We start from the raw sequence: 19,118 nt of genomic DNA on the forward strand, positions 1-19,118 counted from the left end.
TCTTTCAAACAGTCCCTGGCCTCATATTGTCATCATCCTCTGTGCTACCCATGTTGTAATTTTAATGGCTTTTTAACAAATAGAACTGAAACATTAGAAAAGATTTTAAGCAGCTTACGAGGGAAACAGTCTGTTCATAAAGCACAATGCCCTTATTTATCACAGGACATCTTAGGTACTTCTGCTTATTCCAGTCAAGTATTTGAAACAATTGAAGCCCACTTTCCAAGACACAAGTGAACAGCACAGTTGACCACTTCATATATATTTGTTGACTGAGCAAGATTACACAGAAGTAAGCACATTCAGAGAATAGGCTCTCATCTACTACTACACTATATCACTCTACCCAAAGCCATCCAGCCCACTGTGTATAGAAGACAACAGTTTCTAAAACCCATAGTACATCAGGGATCCATGGAGTCGCTTGCAACTATTAGTTATACTTTGTGTGAAGAGGCACCTTATTTCATTGTCCTAAACATCTATCCAATCATCTCTTGAAGTGGGTGCCCAATAGTTTTTTTTGAATTTTCAGAGCCAATAAGTATATTTCTGTATTTGTTTTGCCTTGCCCTGCTCATGATTGCATGCTTTAATTCAGCATGATTACTCACTGAAATATGATGACATTGCTAATATACTGAGCTCTGCCCCTTTTCAATATGCTAGATCCATATACAAAACTTAGCCCTGTCCTTTCTCCCTTTATTGGATTAACAATAACATAAGCCGGCTCTCCAGAAAGTGTTTTGTTAGGACACAGTTTATTGCATTAAAAGGAAACTCAGAAATCTGGGAAGACCTTTTGGATGCCAAGAACCTCTCTAGTTCTTTCTCTTTTTTGGAAGGATTGCCATTGGTTTTGAGAAAAGAGCTTCAGGAAAAATATTATTCAAGTGAGATAATTTCTGTCTCACCAAAGAGTAATTTTCTTTTGACATCAAATGTATCTATCGGAACTCCCTGCTGTCTTCATTACTAACATCAGTGCATGTGGCTTAATTTATTCTCCCTGATGTTGCAAATTCTTTTCTTCAACCCAAATGCAGAAGTTTGAAAGGCAAAAATAAACTTGATTTGTGGTAAGTTCTCTGGAATGTTAGTTTTCAGTCCCTAGGAATGTTTGGCCATGGAGGATCGTCCTTTCTTCAGACAGTGGAGGTTGGAAAGGGTGGTCCCTCAGAAGCATGCCAGGCTTGTAATTCCATTGGGTGGTGTCCTGCATTAGTCATACTCAGAGTAGACCCATTAATTTCAACGGGTGGAAGTCAACTAATTCCTAGTCAGAGTGCCCTCACTGAAATCAATGAATCTAAGTCATGTTGATTCACTTCCAACAGGTCTATATTGTGTAGGACTAGCATTGCATGCCATCCAGTGGGATTAATGTTGGGCATCACCCATTATTCACACATAACACTGTTCTCAGGGCTGCAGTCCTATACTGTGAGTAAACTCCAATGAATTCATTGGGGCACACTTCTAAACAGGCATTACACAGCTTAGCTCAGTTGGTTAGAGCATGGTGCTGATAACATCCAGGTTGCAGGTTGAACCCCCTATGGGGCAGATGCACATTCCTGCATTGCAGAGGGTGTGTGGACTGGATAATCCCCAGGGTACCTTCCAACTTTATGATTCTGTGTATAGGATTGTACTGTCAGTAAGGTTTCACAATGACAAACCCAATAGTGTGGATTTGGGAATATTTCCCTTAAGGCTGCTAGCTGATGTTTTTATTTCAAAGGTGGTAATTTCAACTATCCATGTACAGTATTTATCTACCTGCATGTATAACAACAACAACAACAACAACAACAATTTTATTATTTATAACCCACCCATCTGGCTGGGCTTCCCCAGCCACTCTGGGCAGCTTAAAGCATATGTATGCATGATGTCCTTTCCTTTTAAAGCAAAATCTTTGTTTTCAGGTGTGAATTTGGTTTTGATATACTTACTATTTTTTGTTTGCACTTGTTGTTACATTCCTCGAATGCATCCGATGGTATGAATGCGACTGGCTGAACAGGATGTGATTTTGTTCTTTCAGCAGAAGTATACTGATGTACCAGGGAATCTGGTTCTCTTTGATGTGGCATATTATATTCCATTGGGTCAGTGGAAAAAACCAAATACTTGTTCTTCTTAGTATCGGAAATACTTTCTCTTTGCTGTGCAAAAAGCAAACACAAAAGTATTGAAATGAATTTATGCCAGCAAAAGGTGGATGTTCATAATATTGTTTCCATTGTTCATTCCATTTTCACCCATTGCTTGGATAAGTTATTCATAGGACTTGTATGTTCCATTCCCACTTGTTCAAATGGCAACCCTAGATGTATAGTGCATGTGAGAGATAGAGAGAGAGAGCGAGAGAGCGCAAAGATGTTCAAGTGAGTGCTACTAGGCCTGCATATATTGTGATCCACTAAGCTGAATGTTACCTATCCACGGTTCTGTGTTCTACCAGGGAGTCAGGGACTTGATGAACTTCCTGCTTCTGCTCTTTGCTTAGGACAAGGGATATGTGTGTGTGTGAAGCACCACAATATTCAGCTGGCAGGCTACATTCAGCTTGGTGGGTCACACATTAAACAATTAACATTATAATGCAAATCTGTCCCCACACACCCCTCCTGTATCAATTGTGCATGACTGGATTGCAAGTTGTGGCCAACAGTGTCTTTTCTTAGTCCCAGAGTTTCCAGGACGTCATGGAAGAGCAGTTCTATTTAACAAGGCAGAGTGAAAGTCCTGATGGTTATTATTAGCAAGTTTAATTCAGGATTGCTCTTAATTTACCACTGTATCCAATCCACAAGACATATTTTGAAAATGTCCTTCGAGGTGTCTTTGGCCCCCTCAATATTTGTTGGCAGGAGGGCTGCCCACCCTCAAGATGGAGGGGATGGAGGAGGCTGAGCGCAAAGCCAAGTGTGTGAGAGGAGGAGCTGAAGGCCACTGAACCCACTCTGTGCTTGGTTTCCTCCCAAGAATGTCACATAGTGCAAATGGTGTGTGCACATGATGTCGCACACCGGGCGCATGACATCACACACAAGCAAGGCATGAAGTGCACATGACGTAACACATGCATGACACGTGCCGGGCCCCCTCAATCTTGGACACAAGACGGCACCTCTGGTAAAAGTAAATCAATCAAATTCAGTTCCTTTCCCCATATTAAAGTCATGCTACAATTAATTCAGGCCACTTCTGCATCTAAAATCACCAGTGTACGAAAAAATTGCAACATACCAATGTCAACTCATAACACAAAGATTTAGGAGGACTATTTCAACGACACAATTATTATTTCCCCAGTACCATCAGTGCTTTACAAAGTAGACTGCCTGTCTTCTATACTGCATGAAGCAAGAAGGATGGAAGAGAGACAAAGGTAATAAAGGGATATATATAGTAACATGCTGTTACACACACACAGACACACACACACACACACACACACACACACACACACACACACCTTCCTAGCATATCACTGCAAGGTCAGGGAGGATAGAAATTTTGACTGGGTAGGAACTAAGCAACTGGCTCTGTTTATGTTGCTTCCCAAGGAGATTGGGTGTAGCCCCATCAGATCACACATGCTCTGCATGTTCCAGGTTCCAGGTTCAATCCCTAGCATCTCCAAGTAAGCCAAGAAAAGATTCCTGCTGGAGACTCTGTAGAGCCATTGCTAGTCAGTGTTAACTGACGGCAGCTTCCTAAAGGCAGCATGGGAGGATGCTTCAAACAATTCAAAGGGACTGTAATGTTATTATTATTTTAATCAAACATCTAGAGCATTTCAGGTCTGGTGTTTGTTTGCCTGAAGGGAAATGGTTTGCAAGCCTTGTGGATTTATTACACATTTTGGGGAAATGGTTGGAAAATGCATTTATCAGACAAAGGCAACCTTTGTCTCTTTCCCGCCCATTTCTGCTCGTTCTGCCTTTTCTATACAGATATAGCACAGAACCGAACAAGTTCTCTTTTTTTTACTGTTTGGCTTTTGTTTACTTTATTCTTTTGCACCTGTGTGTGTGTGTGTTTTAAGGAAAGAACTATTTTGGGGGTTGCCATATGGACTCAGAGGACTCCAGCCATGGAATCTTCCTTGAAATGGGACAGAAATAGCTGCCTTCAAATAAACTGTGTAACTAAACACAGATGGCTGTTTCATGAAGACACAGCACTTTATAAGGTAGACAGGACCACACCCACACACAGTGAATCTCCCCTGTTCCAGTTTCATTGAAGATAGCACATCCTGTGAAAGCAAACTTTGCTGATCACTGGCTTAGAGAAACATCATGTAGCCCCATGAATCATCATCATGAAAAAAGTTTCCATGCCCTGTAGTTTATAAAACCCTAGACATGGTTTAAGGTAGATGAAAATCCCATAAACCTGAAATCTGACCTGGCTCTTGTGTGTTCATTTCAAGTTTGGAGATTTCCCCCTCTATCCCCTAATTGTCAATGGTGCAGTTAAGATATTCTGGTAGTCAGATTACTTTTTAAAAATAGCTACCCCAGTTTTGGAATATTGAGGAACATTTCTTAATTAGGGGGAAAGAACATGCTACAGAAATTATAGGAGGCACACACAATTGATCTCTCTTGGTCTGAATGAAAGAGAAACCTATGGCTTTGGAGCAAAGAGCATCACAAAAGTCCTAATGACATAGGTGAGAATCAGAAATACAGCTGGTAACAAAAAATATGTACAGTACAGAAATACAGCTGTATGAAAAATGTATGATGAACTGTGCAAGCTAACATCTGATGCACATAGGATGCCCAGCCCAATCTAGCTGTGAAGGCAAAATATTCCGTAAAATGCTGATAATTCTACTGGATTGTATAGTGAGCTGTGAAATTAAGGAAAGTAATGAATAAGTAAAACAATTACACTCCAATTACGTATTATAGATACTGTATCTGTGACCTGTGAGTGATTGTGAACTTAATTGCAGTAAGTAACTCTTAATAAGATAATATCCAATGTTACTAATGGTCAGAGTAGACCTACTTAAATCAATGAGTTTATGTAACTTAGGCTCACTGAGTTCACTTTGAGTCTACTCTGAACATTACTGCATTGGCTATCACCGATAACTTTCTAAACCATTTGGTTTTACTTGGTTCACTGCTTGCTTTCTAATAAAAAGGTAATCTTGCTGCAACCAGATGTAATGGATCTTGTAACTGTACAAAGGAAATCATTTTTAGATGTTTCAACAAAAATACTAAAATGTCTAAAAGTAATTGAGCAAGCATTATTTGCACAGCTGTTTTGTTCTCCTTTTCCCAGAATATTTTGGCTCTATTAGAAAAGCTGGATGTAGTGGATAAAGTCACCTGTAGATTCAACACAGAACCAGCAACTCCTATGCATGTTTTTTATATAAAAAAACATTGAGCACTTCCTATAGCCACAGCTGCCCTTGCATAGCCACCCTTATATTTACAATGAACTCTCACTTAAACAGAAAACCCCAGTCTGTATATAGTACATGATATTGCAAATTTCCATCCAAATTTAGCAAGTAGGATTTAAGGAACTCTGTGTAAGAATCTACTAAAATGCATCCGATTTTTGTTCTCACTTGTAGGGGCAAACTTCCCGTGCCTAATTTGCTGCTAACTTCAGATTTGCCAGTTGATTGAAGAGATACAGCTGACAGCGATGAGGTTTCTTTATTTGGATCACTATTCACTTCATGAGTTCCTGAAAGAATTGAAGAACAGAAATACAATTGACACAATCTGTTAAAACCAAATGTAATACAGGAGTGTGAATAGTGTGGGGTTTTTTAATTACCAGAGACATGTGCTCCCTATATCTTGGAACATTTTTTTTTTTATTTACTTGGTTTACTATTTCTCTGCCTGGGTAACTTTAGATCTCTCAACGTTATCCTGATGGCAGTCAGCAACCTGCAGCTCCTCAGTGTTCCTACAGCAGAGGTGGGAAACCTGTGGCCCTCCAGATTTTTCTGGACTCCAATTCCTATCATAGTCAATGTTCAGAGATGATGGGAATTGTAGTCCAGCAATACACAGGGCAGCGTTCAGCTAACCCATCCTGCCAGCACAAGGATTTCTGGTTAGGCAGTGGGACTTTCCCCTCTGTTCTCCCCCTGTGTGCACCCTCCCCAAATCTGCTCCAGAAGGTTGAGAGAACAGATTTAGGGGGCACACTGTGGGGAGGAGAGGGGGAAATGCTCCATGGCACAAGCAGAAAACCTTGCGCCGATGGAACAGTCTTGTAGAGCTGCTTTGGATGCAACCCATCACTGTTCCACAGTGATAAAGTTAAATCTTAAACGTGGTCAAGCATTTCAGAGGGAATAGAGACGATGGATGGGAAGCTTTTCAACATGTTTTCTCAAACAAAATTCTCTGATTGGGACAATTGAACGTTAGCTCTTTTTGAGCACAGGCTTTCTCAGTGGCTTGTCTCCTATTAAATTGCCATTACTCACTTCCAACAAAAGAGAGCTGTTCAGCTCTTTCTGGTTTAAATCAGTTGGTTTTATTCATTGATTTTGGGACAGGATTAGTGGAACGGATTGATCGGGAACGCCAAAAATGAGAGAGGTATCCTCGTATGAGGAATATTACTTTTCACACACATTAAATCAAATTAACCCTTGTTCCTTTCGATCGGTAAAGAGGATGGCCAGATGCAGCCAAGGAAAACACTTTCAGTCATTTCCATGGCTGTTTTAATTGGCAAAGCCTGCATGTCAGATTACTCTGTAATCCATACAAGAATGTTGTTGGGAAAAGATGAAGCATGCCTGACTTATCAGCCATATTCATCCTGGTTTCCTCAGAACATTGCAGCTGCAATGGACTGAAACTGGCAGCTCTTGGAGCGTTCTCAGACCGAGGACCACAAAAAGGTCTCTCTCATAATCACATCCTTACGGAAATGTCTCGAAACGCAGGCACACCTTGATCCACCATAATGAGGAGAGGCAAACCATGAATTTGAAAAGAAAGGGGGGAAAGGCTGGCTTGGATGCACTTCAATGAAATGGTTAGTTCCTAATTAATCTTACATGTTAACTGAACTGGAGCCAAGTACGCTTTAAAGTTGTGAAGTCTGGCACCCAAACTGTTCCAAGGCCAGGAAAGGGTAGTCACAGGAGACTGGTATTATGAAGGGCACTGGGTTGCCAGCTACTGAGTGAGCCTTGGAAATCCTGGCACAGCCCCACTTGCTTTTAGTGCGTTCATCTGACATTAAAAAAACCCCTCATTTTTCAAGTTCTTCTGCGCACAGTCAAGATACAGGCAAGACACAGGCAAGATACTTTTTTGTATAATGAAAGCAGAAAATATTTTTGAGAGCCATGCTATATACCGGATTCTGTGCATCACACAAAAGCATGGAGCAGATGTTTTAAATGGTTTCACAAGGGCAGCTGCCAGAGAAAGGTGGTCTATCATGTTTTGGGGACAATTTTTCTTCTAGCCAATGTCAAAAATGAAAGTTTGTGTTAGCATGAAGAAAATGCATGGTTAACAGCTTACACACGAACAAATTTCATGTACAGTGACTGATTCTGTGTAGAATTATTTGGCATAGTAGTGATGTAGCACCTGAAGCCTTAAAGAAAGGCAGTAGCTGCCCATTTTTATTTGAAGGCAAATATATATTGTTAGAAATATATGGTTTCCTCCTTAGTGGTTTCCAAGATTCCTGGGTTTCCTCCTTATTTGTGGCCCCTCAATACAAAGATCTATAATGAATATGATGAACAAGATTCCTTTTCCTTGAAGTCCTGCATGGAACTTGATGACTTGAAATAAGATCCCTTTAAAATAAGGAGTCTACCTTAAAATAGGGACTATCTGGAAACTCTTTTTGTCATGACCCAAAGTAAGGTATGGTGTGTGCTACTGATGTTTTGATTTACTTAGTCATCTTCCCAGTACTTTACAGTTCCAGAAACTTTCCAGCCTTGTCATCCAGGTACTGTTTTGGAAAATAACATAGAAGCATCATTCAGAATAGGATTTTCCAAACTTTCTAAAGTGTACAGAGCCTTTGTGGGGGTTTTTTGAGGACCCACTGACTTGCTGTTAGAGAACTCCTTCATGTTGCAGATTTATTCCTTCTAAAATGAAGTTTTGGGGCATTGAAGATTTCCCCCTTTTTCAGATGCTAAAGCTCCAAAGAGTCCCTGGGTCTTGAACTGTCAATTTGGCAAAGCTAGTAGTTGTGCATTTAATACCGGGGGGGTGGGGGTGGACAAAATATCTTTCAAACAACGATGGAACCAGCTTGTCCCTGAGCTCTTATTGTTATTACATTTTGACCACACAATGCTTTCTCAGTCAGAGATCTCTGTGGATTACTTGGGCAGACATTTTACAACCTATCACTCAGAGGCTGAAACTGCTGCCATTTCACCTTTTGACTTTTTCACTCAAACAATTAAAAAAGCATATTCTTTCATGATTCTTTGCAGATTATTTTAAGTGAGTCCAAAGTTGTCTTTCTGTCCCCGCTGCAGTGGCAACAAAGATGCATTGTAAAGCAGAACTGTTTGCTTGACACCAGACCTGTTCAAAAAAGAGGAAACGCTAACCTTTCCCCCCACTCAGTTGCTGTAAATGTTTCACCTTATGAAAGCAGTATACAAAAGTGCTTAGGAATCATTTTTTAAAAAATGGGGGGGGGGAGAAATAGAACCCCGATCAATACCTATCTGTCGTTCTCTTTGCAACAACTCCCCTATCCTCAAGTTAACAGTCTGGGGCAGGTATATGACCAAAACACATTTTTAGTTCTGCCCTAAATGTGTTTTAATTCACTTACTTTTCAAGAAATATATCAAAGAACCTTAGAGAGTTAATGAGAGAAAGGTTCATTTAGTCCAGCATCCATTTCTCACAGTGGCCAACTAGATGATGATGGGGAGATGCAGAAACAGGACATCTGTGATGCAGCACACTTCCTACCTGTGAACCCCAGCAACTGATATCCAGAGGCACATCTTCTCCAACTGTGGCAGGAGAGTGATTCATAAAATATGAATAATCATTCTTTAAAAACTGTGCTCCCTTATTTTCAAAGGAGTAATGCATTTGCCTGTATTTTTCCTTTGAGTTTGCAACTAGTCCGACAAAGGGCAGCAGAGCCACCATGGGGTTGAGGCCACCAGGACAGATGTACTGGACTCAAACACAGCTCCTAGTAAGGTTCTGTGGAACGTATGGTGTGAGAACATATCTCCACAGGCCTCTGCAAGAGCCCTAGGTCATGGTCTTATGTTAGCTACATACCTGCAAGTAAGGGACGTGGGTGGCGCTGTGGTCTAAACCACAGACCCCCTTGGACTTGCCAATCAGAAGGTCGGCGGTTCGAATCTGCACAACAGGGTGAGCTCCTGTTGCTCTGTCCCAGCTCTTGCCTACCTAGCAGTTCGAAAGCATGCCAGTGCAAGGAGATAAATCGGTACTGCTGTGGCAGGAAGGTAAATGGCATTTCCGTGCACTCTGGTTTCCATCGCAGTGTTCCCTTGCGCCAGAAGTGGTTTAGTTGTGCTGGTCACATGACCTAGAAAGCTGTCTGTGGACAAATGCCAGCTCCCTTGGCCTAAAAGCAAGATGAGCGCTGCAACCCCATAGTTGCTTTTGACTGGACTTAACCATCCAGGGGTCCTTTACCTTTACATACCTGCAGTGGAATGAAGTTGCTGAATGGACTGCAAGTCTCCATGCTGCAGGTAAAGGGTGCCATTTTTTAATTCTCCTGTATGCAAAAAAATAAGCAAGCAACTCACTGCAAGTAAAAAAATTATTGATGAAACATCATGTGATGTCTCTGCAAACAAAGCAGAAGGAATACTAAATAAATATCCATTATCATCTAACCTCCCCCCAAACTTTGCATAAACAAATGAGGATGTCTGCTCAATAAATGGGTCACCTGGAAGTGACCTAAGCCAGTTTCAGTCTCAGCTCCTCATTTATACAATGGGAATGATGCTACCTTTCTTTCCAAACGGAGGTACTGCACTTTCAAATTTCAAGTACTATCTAAACGATAAATCTTGCTGCAGCAAAGCAGGGTGCCAGTATGGCACTTCTCAGCTCTTTTGTATAATGGCTCATCCAAGCCAGGGCAGTCCGCAGATGAGGCAGCAGCAGGAGTCCTTCAAGTGGAACCCTGAATGGCTGAACTCAAAGGATAGATGGGAGTCAAAAGGAACAGGGTGGGAAAGAACAGTGGTTCCAACTACAATAACAATGCAGTTCTGTGCTTAGTTAATTTTGGCAGTAAGAATATGGTAATAAGTTTTGTTATGTTGATGTAGTGCCACTGAAAATCAACACACTTAGGGCTGTTTCCCATACTGCGTCATGGGAATGCTCCCATAATTCAATCCTATGTCTGAAAGTTTTTAACATGGTAAGTTATTATGCATGGATAATCCCCTGGGGGGAAAAATGTGCATGCATACTAAAAATGTGTAACTGGATTAGTGCTTGAATAACTTTTATTGCACTAATCTGTATACCACAGCAGTACAAACTGGATTAGTAAGTACCACGTCTCCCCCTAGAAGTAGCTACATGTTTAAAGTTTGACTCTCCTGTCTCCTAAGAACAGAGTATAGAAAACAGCCTTAATAAGGGATATGAAATGGTGATTTTAGAGGGAAAGTAATAGAAAGCAACATGGTAAATCCTGTGATTTATCACATCTCACCTAGCAAAGTGATGTGTGGGATACCTCAGCTAGAGTGCTGCTTAAAGAGCCACTCTTCAGAAAATCTGTTTGTGAAAAAGTATTCTAGCCTCTTTTTCATATCAGCAAAATGTATCCTGGGGCTGCATAGACACCACAAGGAATACTGGGTGATATTCAGCAGACCTGCTAAAATCAAATTACTTAAGCCCATTGGTTTCAATGTGTCTGCTCAGAGTATGTCTAATATTGGGTATACCCCATTATTGGTGCTGTCTTCCAAAGGCCCAACTGAGAAGCAGAGCCAATCAGAAATAGCACTTGGGTTGTGATGTTCATGGAGCATATTGCAGGATAAATAGCACATTATTATATCCCCTCAGCTTAAGCCAATCATACAGGATGTGAGCACTTGTTCAGTTGTTTTTACAAATGATGTTCCTATATGCTTTTAAGCAGGCATGTATGCTATGTGATTTACATTGTTATTAATTGGAGCGGGCAGACTCTCTACAATCTCTACATTCAGTGACGCGTCATAATTTGAAAAATTCATAAATTTCTGAATTTAGCAAGGGTTGGGAACGACACCAGCTAACTTCCTCATGGGGCCAGTCTGGTGATGGTGGGTTGATGCTGATGGCCAACAATGGTGCTGATGGCCCCTCAGCGGAAGCCATCAACCAGGCAGAATGCTCTGACAAGCACAGAGGGTGGTTGCCAGGGTAACGGGGTGTGTGATGTCACCACAGGAAGAGAGAGTGTCCTTTTACAGCGGAGGTTTGGGGAGCAGGGGTTTCTGGGAAGAAGGAGCAGGAAGTGGGCAGGATTCCATGTGGGGATTGAAGGGCAGCAGCCTTGTTGGCTGGCTGGAGCAAGCTGTTGTGGGGGTGGTGCTTAGGATGCCTCTGAATCTAATGCTGTGCTGCTGGGGAGGGCAAGCCCCCTCTTGGGATGTAAATGCTGTGAATTCCCTCTCCTTAAAATTCAGGTGTAAATACATGGAAACAAGCCATATTTCTAAGACACAGCAGATTCCATTGTGACTTGGTTTTCCAATGGAAACACAACCCTGGGTTAGTGCCCAGAAGGCCCCTGGAGTTTTGCTACTGCTCAGCAGAGATTGTTTTTTTAGGGTGGTATCTGTGACCAGCTGATTACCAATATTACAGAACAAGCATCAAAAGCAAGTTTGGAAGAGCAAGTCTTCTTATGGAATACATGCTTTTGTTAGGTGGCTTTACATTTCTAAAACAGTGACTGGGATTAGCAGCTACGAGTGGCTGGTTAGCATGTTTTTGGGGTGTGCATTGCACATATGCTTTTTAGGAAAGTGCAACCAGGAACATTCTTGGGGCTTCTGCTGCGATACTGACCTGCCAGGCCGCCAGCTTTCTGTGGGCAACATATTTTTTCAACTGCAGTTCCTTTGAAAAGGACAGGCAAATATGCACATGTAGTTTACATACTTTCTGTGGTTTGCATATTCTGTGGCTAAAAATATCCAAACCCCTTTTAGCCCACCTTCGGAATCAGACTTGAAATTAGACTGGGATGCAGAATCCAGTTCTTGTGAGTGTCTCATCCTTCTTTGCATCTGGAAAAAAAAATTGAAAGAGAAGGAAACCTTAGACTTCAAGCATCTGACTTTGAGTTAACATTCTTGTCTCTGTTAAAGAGCAACAGCTCCATATGTCTCTATAAAAGGAGAAATGCACAAAAGTTTGGACAGGGCATGAGAACACTTATTAAATCCAATACTTGGTCAGGGAATCTTAAAGAAAATATTGTTTGATCTTGGATCCTTGCACCATTGAGAGAAGCAGACGCTTGTGGATTGTTGGCAGCTTAGCTCAGCTTGCTCATACTTTGCTATTCTAACTTTCTCAACATAAAAGGGTGCAAAGAGAATTTAGCCGAACTGGAATGAGAGTGGGTGGCCAATCAGACAAACCCCAATTCCCAGCACTGCAAGCTTGGACAAATGAGTAGGGTGTGGGACAAGTTGTAGATTTTCATTGCATTTGAGCTGGCAGAGTATGGTGCAAATCAGAAGAAAGGCACAGATGAATATGGAGCTGGAGCAAAATGTTATGGAGTTCTAGGAAAACATCGCACAGACATTTATTTGGTAAGTTTTCAAGTCTGGCATAGAGGTCCACGTTTATCACAGAGCAAAGCCTTATGCAGGGTTGAACTAAAACATTTTGATGCCTGAGGTAGGGAAGCAAATTATGCTCTTGTCCAAGCTCCAACCAATTTATTTTGACATCTCAAGCAAAAAAAAAAACCCCACAAGCACCTCTCCCCACTCCCTGACAATAAAAATATAATAATAAATTGAATAATTAGCAATTTGCTGCCTTTTCATGACACCCCAAATCAGCAGTCTGAGGCAAATGGTCTCATTCTGTCTAGTAGCTGGGCTGGCCATGTTCTCATAAAGGACGGGAGATATCTGTCATTAACAATTTGCAGTCAGTATTCCTTCTTTGTTGGAATGTTCCTAGTTCACTGATGGCTTGAGGTAACAGCTTGGTAATAAGGTTTTTTTTAAGTACTTCCTGATGGAGAAAGGACTTGGTCACATCAGAACAAGTTCCTGATCAAACAACATGTAGCAGCAGCTCTGAATGTAGTTTTTTTTTATCTCCTAAGAATATAATTTAATGTAAACTTACTCGAAAGTTCCATTGAATTAACTGGGCCTTACTTCATAGTAGACATCTATAGAAAGGCCATTTTTATCCATTGTGATATACAGGCAGCAACCATTTTGCATGGGGGTTGAATTCCTGGCCCCTGTGCCAGTCGGTAGAGGGCACATGAGCCCCGTTATACCCTGTTCTGTCCCCATTCCACCCCCTGCCCTCTTCCGGGTCAAAAATGACCTGCACATTGGTGGTCATGTATCAATCAGAAGCGTGGAAAATGGTAGGCGTCTGTATTGTAAATAGAAAACAAAGCCTTCCAGCTCATGAGCCAATGACATCACATTTCAGATGATCTAGCAGGGCCAAGCCAGAGATGCCTGCACTCAAATCTATCTCAGGAGCATACTTCTACGGTTACTACTGGTTGCTAAGTTCTATAACTTGAACTGGGATCTAGTGCCTGAAGCACAGAATGCAGAGAATACTGTTGTGTTGACCAAGAAAAGGCAGAAGACCAGAAAGCCAGGTTCCTACTGTTGCTCCTATGATCCAGAAGGTTAATGTTTCCAGTCAATCACAAAGGCTGAGGTTGTACACTCCTGTTGCTTCTACTGCCAGGCCAGCAATCTATAATTGGCTCAATAACATTCTTTTTGTTTGTTTCTCTGAGCTTCCCTGGGAAATACTTGAAAAAGGCAGTTCAAAACAACAACAAACAAATGGGTGAAATGTTTGCCCCTTCCCATGCCAGTCTCACCATTTCTAAACAAAACACCAAGTCTTTTAGATGGGAAAAAATGGTAACAGGAAGCTGGGAAGATACAAGAGAGGTATTGTTTGCCTCTCCTTAAATTGAAATTATGCCCTTGTGTACATTGCACAGTCAGAAGTATCACTTCCTGCAGAAATGTGTGTGATTGGTATCCTGGTCCAATTCAAGATACAGAAGAAAGAACAAATAACATGCAGCTTTGTGGGAGATGACAGGTCATTCCAGAAGCAGCGAAGACTAGTTAGGCAGAGGAAACCATAACCCCTAGATCCAAATCTGAAGGAGTCTCAGCCTGACTCAATATGCAGAGACTTTAGTAGGATCAGTAGGGTAGGGTTTATGCTCAGACTATAAGGCTCCTAATTGAGAGCCCAGTCACAGTGCTGCCCACCCTGTATCAGTATCTATATGTAATATATGTTTAATAACTCAGGCAGACAACGATCTGGATTAAAAAATGGCCACAACTTTATTGATTACAGAATGTAGGTGGAATTTTGGCTCAGGCACTGGTTGTAGCCATTCCAGCCTCCTACTGGAGGGCTAGAACCAATGCAGGGTTGTGCCAGGATTGTGGCCTCTCCAAGCGTTAATCTACTGAGTTGGCCGTCCTAAGGCCATTCCTGGAAGCCCTATGGACCATCCGTCACATGCTTGGCTTCACGACAGGAACATCCACCGAGACTCCTTTAATGGGGTACCCTGAAAACGCCACTGGATCATACTGGGCGATGCACCACTTCACCCCACGATTGAAGACTAGGATTCCACCCAATGCCTTAACCACCATAGTTGTGATGATTTGCTACGAGGAAGGCAAAACCTCCAGACCAGCCAATTTGTCTACAGGGGAAATTCCTTCCTGGCTCCGAATATGGCAACCATCTGCGACCACAGCAAGGTCAGGAGAAACAGGGGAAGCAAAATAAGGTTAAACTGCGAATGAAAGGAATGGAGGATTGTTAAAGCAGCAAACTGAAAGGCAGAAAACGTTTTAGAACAAAATGAAATTGACCTGGAAAATAAAAAAGATAAATGATAAGGGGCGGGTGGGTTGCTTCTCTGACAACTGTGTTGAGACCGGACAGGGCTGCCAGCTTTTATGCCTGGCCAGCTGCAAGAGTAAGCATGCAGTCAATGTCTTCTCAGCCTGTGAGGCACACCCACTAGGCAGGACACTGATTGGCCCATTTGAGATGCTGCAGGAGGCGGGAACTTGAGCCGGATGTCCAGGAGGACAGAGGAATTTCCCTAACAGCCACCTGGCCATGTGTGCTCTGTTCTCACTGTCCAGGGATGGTGGCTGAGCGCAAAAGGTGGCAACAGACACCCACCCAGGAAGGGGTAAGTGTCCATTCTCTAGAAAGGTGCAGGGAGGAGGTGGCTAAAGTAAAGGAGTAAGTTCTGCCATGACATCTGCAATAAGGGAAATGGGGAGGGAGGAAACACAAACATTTCCTACTGCCTTCTGAGGAAGCTTGGAAGAAAAGTCTTGTGAAAGACTGAGGCACTACAGCAACAATTTTCCAAAAAAAAATATTGGAACTAAACTGAGATCAGTGGAATGAACTGGTTGATACAGGAACAAAGGGAGTGTTTTCTTCACTTTAAAAAAAAAATCAAAAGCAACTTTAGCTGAATGAAAGTTTGAGTGGAAGATTGGTGGTGGTAGTGGAGGAGGAGGAAGGGTTATTTAACCTTTCTCCCACCATTTTCTACATTCATAATCACCAGTCTCCCAAGCGGCTTCTCTTACAGAAAAAGCATCTGAAGAGAAAATGGTTAAATAGAAACACTTCATACTTCCTGCTGCCAGTTCCTCTCAAACTGTATCTTGAAGCTGTTTGATTTTAAACAAACAAAGGGAAAATATACATGTTTGCATGATACATCTAATTTGGCTCTAAACCTGTCTTTCTCCAGCTTGATTCTACTGCTTCCTTTTTTTTCTACCCACAAAAGCGAAACATACTTCCAAACAATAACGCCTGTTGCTCTTCAACAATACTTCAATTCAAGCTAAGGTTATGGGACCATCACCTGTGGATAAACTATCAAATGCCAGGAATTGAAGGTTCACCATCTGGTCCATTGAGTGAGTTCCAGACAGTGTCATTCAAGTGTAGTTGTGGAATGTCAGGCCAAAAGGGGGCATGCCCTCGTTTAAAAAAGCAATGTTATGGTCATTACTGAATGCAAAATGCAGAGTTTCTTTTTCTGAGCAGAGTTTGATTTCAGCACAGTGGAATTTGATTCCACTTTGGTCTCACAAATGAACCAGGAATATTAATTTTATTAGTGTATGAATGTGAGGGGAAATGCCTTCCCACAGCCCTTTTCAAGTCTCCCTACATTTTTCACAACTAAAAATCAAAATTTTTGGCAGCGGCTGTATCACCACAATAAGGATAAACACAATGTTTATAGTCTGCAGTGCTTTAGAATTAAACGGCAGGTAAGATTCTCATTCCCTTATCAGTTAGCCACACAGGTAACAATCCAGTGTAAAACTGTTCTCCTTTTGGAAATTCACTCCAGAAATTCACTAACAATAAAATGCCACGTTCCTCATTTTGCCAGGACTAGAATGTTCAGTACAATCCTATGAATATTTACTCGGAAGTAAGACCAATGACGTCTTCCAATGACGTTCACTCTCTAATAAGTGTGCTTAGGATCACACACTTATAATCAATAAGTAACACTGTTATTTGGTGAAAGGGAATCTCCTGTGGTTACACTTCATGTTCCAAATGGGCTTACTCTAAAAGCAATGACTCAGTGGCATTTGCACACTAACTTCTTCCTTTTTAGTTTAAGCAGGAATGCTTTGAACAAAGGGGTTAGAAAGTCAAGTGAGCTGATCCATCTGTCTTGGGAGCACAAGAAAAAGCGGGACAGGACACTGGGAAGCAAATGTAGTTCTGAAATACCATAAAATAGGCCTTGAAATAATATCAGTATGGATGAGCACATAACAGAGAAGACCTGTGTTTTTAGTTGTCGCATGGTGGCAAGTCTAAGAAACATATGTGTAACTTCAATGGGGATTGGGGTTTGAATTTGCCAGAAAGAGACAGAGCAGGATTAGCTATCAACATAAAAGTATCAGAGTTGTGCTATCCAACAATTAAGGAAATCAGAGAGTTTAATAGATGTGAATGATAGTACAGTGGTACCTCAGGTTAAGTACTTAATTCGTTCCGGAGGGCTGTTCTTAACCTGAAACTGTTCTTAACCTGAAGCACCACTTTAGCTAATGGGGCCTCCTGCTGCCGCCGTGCTGCCAGAGCACAATTTCTGTTCTCATCCTGAAGCAAAGTTCTTAACGTGAAGCACTATTTGTGGGTTAGCAGAGTCTGTAACCTGAAGCATATGTAACCTGAAGCATATGTAACACGAGGTACCACTGTACACTAGAAACTGGTGTTTCTCCTGAACTCAAAAGAGGAGACAGCTTCTGGCCCTTGAATAGCTATCTAGATGTTGGATTTTCAGCATGCAAGCTATATATTCTGAAAATCCCTCCTCTGAACAGCTATTAGAGGTTCTGGATCCCCTGTTCTCTTTTGCATCTGGTCATCTTAGCAGTACTGGGTAAAATGAGTGTGGGGGGGAAGGCCCCACCCTGAACCTTCACATTTTCTGCTCAATATCTATTAGTATCTATAATATTGAACATTCACTTGGATGCCCAGAAAGAAAATCACTTTTAAAATCCACATGATTGATCAAAAACCACAATGGGATTCAGTCCCATTTATTTCAGTTGCATGGGCTCTATTCAAAGTGCTTCAAATGCTAACATTTAACTGGATAATGCTCAGAGTTTTAAAGGACCAGTTGTGACTGGTGTTGCATTTCAAAAAACAAATTGATTCTGCAACAGATGCAACAAGCTTGTGTTTAATATAAATCTGCTTCCCCTGCCTCCCCGCAGAAAGCTTACACTCAAGGATCAGTGAATTTGCAAATCCTTTCCCACTTAACATGTAAGTGGTGCTATAGAAAGGGTTAGCTCTTTGTTGCAATATCCTCTTCCAACAGCAGCTGGCTGCTATTCCTACTTCCATAGAAGGGTACATCCTGGGTCCTAAGCTGTGCAGGCAAACAGAGGCTCTATACAGTGATACCTTGGGTTAAGAACTTAATTCGTTCCAGAGGTCCGTTCTTAACCTGAAACTGTTCTTAACCTGAAGCACCACTTTAGCTAATGGGGACTCCCACTGCCACCACGTGATTTCTGTTCTCATCCTGAAGCAAAGTTCTTAACCCGAGGTACTATTTCTGGGTTAGCGGAGTCTGTAACCTGAAGTGTCTATAACCTGAAGCGTCTGTAACCTGAGGTACCACTGTACTGGCATAAAGGACTAAACTGGTAGCTAGTAGTTTGGCATCAATTTTTTAAAGTACATTTTATGATTTATTTATTTTTTTAAAAATTCTTTAAAGCCCTGCTAAAGGAACCATAGTTAGTGAACAAGATCATGTTGATGATTTTCTTTGCTGTTGCTGAACTTCTAAAAGAGAATCACAATTTAAGCAGCGCTTTTTTCAGGGGTTACTCAGGGTATGTAGTGCCAGACCTCTTTTTGGGTTGTTTTTTAAGTATGGCACTTACTGTAACTACTTTATGATGAGTACTGGCACCTATTTTTCTAGGGGGAAAAGCACTGATTTTAAGTATTTTAAAAAATTTATTCATTCAACTAAAATCTCATGCATCATGTTTATGGGAGCAATGAATACAAAAAATAGATTGGATGGGAATATTAAATTATTGCACTCAAACAGGATTATAGGAGCTTATTTCCTTCTTTGCTTTCCCTAATTCTTCTAAAACATTAATACAGTCAAAGGGTGTTGTTTGTGATGCACCAACACAGAGGCAAACCAGAGAGACTCTAAAACAATCTCTTTGGTGACAATCCTTAAAATCTTTGGTCTAGCGGCTATTCTGTGGCTCCTGC

At 41.5% G+C, this 19,118-nt stretch overlaps 1 protein-coding gene and 1 long non-coding RNA gene across 2 annotated transcripts in view; one reads left to right on the forward strand and one right to left on the reverse strand.

Annotated features, from left to right (window-relative positions):
* Window positions 1-19,118, forward strand: part of LOC310760040 — a 592,410-nt gene that overhangs the window by 390,751 nt on the left and 182,541 nt on the right. The gene's annotated exons all lie outside the window — the stretch shown is intronic.
* LOC310759012 (uncharacterized protein) overlaps window positions 1-19,118 on the reverse strand; it is a gene marked incomplete at its 5' end in the record, with an annotated part of 137,849 nt that overhangs the window by 56,865 nt on the left and 61,866 nt on the right. Inside the window, 4 exons of the mRNA XM_083605773.1 lie at window positions 1,965-2,177; window positions 5,621-5,742; window positions 9,709-9,783; window positions 12,247-12,319. Coding sequence (XP_083461899.1) covers window positions 1,965-2,177; window positions 5,621-5,742; window positions 9,709-9,783; window positions 12,247-12,319 — 483 coding nt within the window. The remainder of the gene's footprint in view (window positions 1-1,964; window positions 2,178-5,620; window positions 5,743-9,708; window positions 9,784-12,246; window positions 12,320-19,118) is intronic.

Source organism: Podarcis filfolensis (genome assembly GCF_964270895.1).
Source record: "Podarcis filfolensis genome assembly, chromosome: 3".
Classification (NCBI taxonomy): domain Eukaryota; kingdom Metazoa; phylum Chordata; class Lepidosauria; order Squamata; family Lacertidae; genus Podarcis; species Podarcis filfolensis.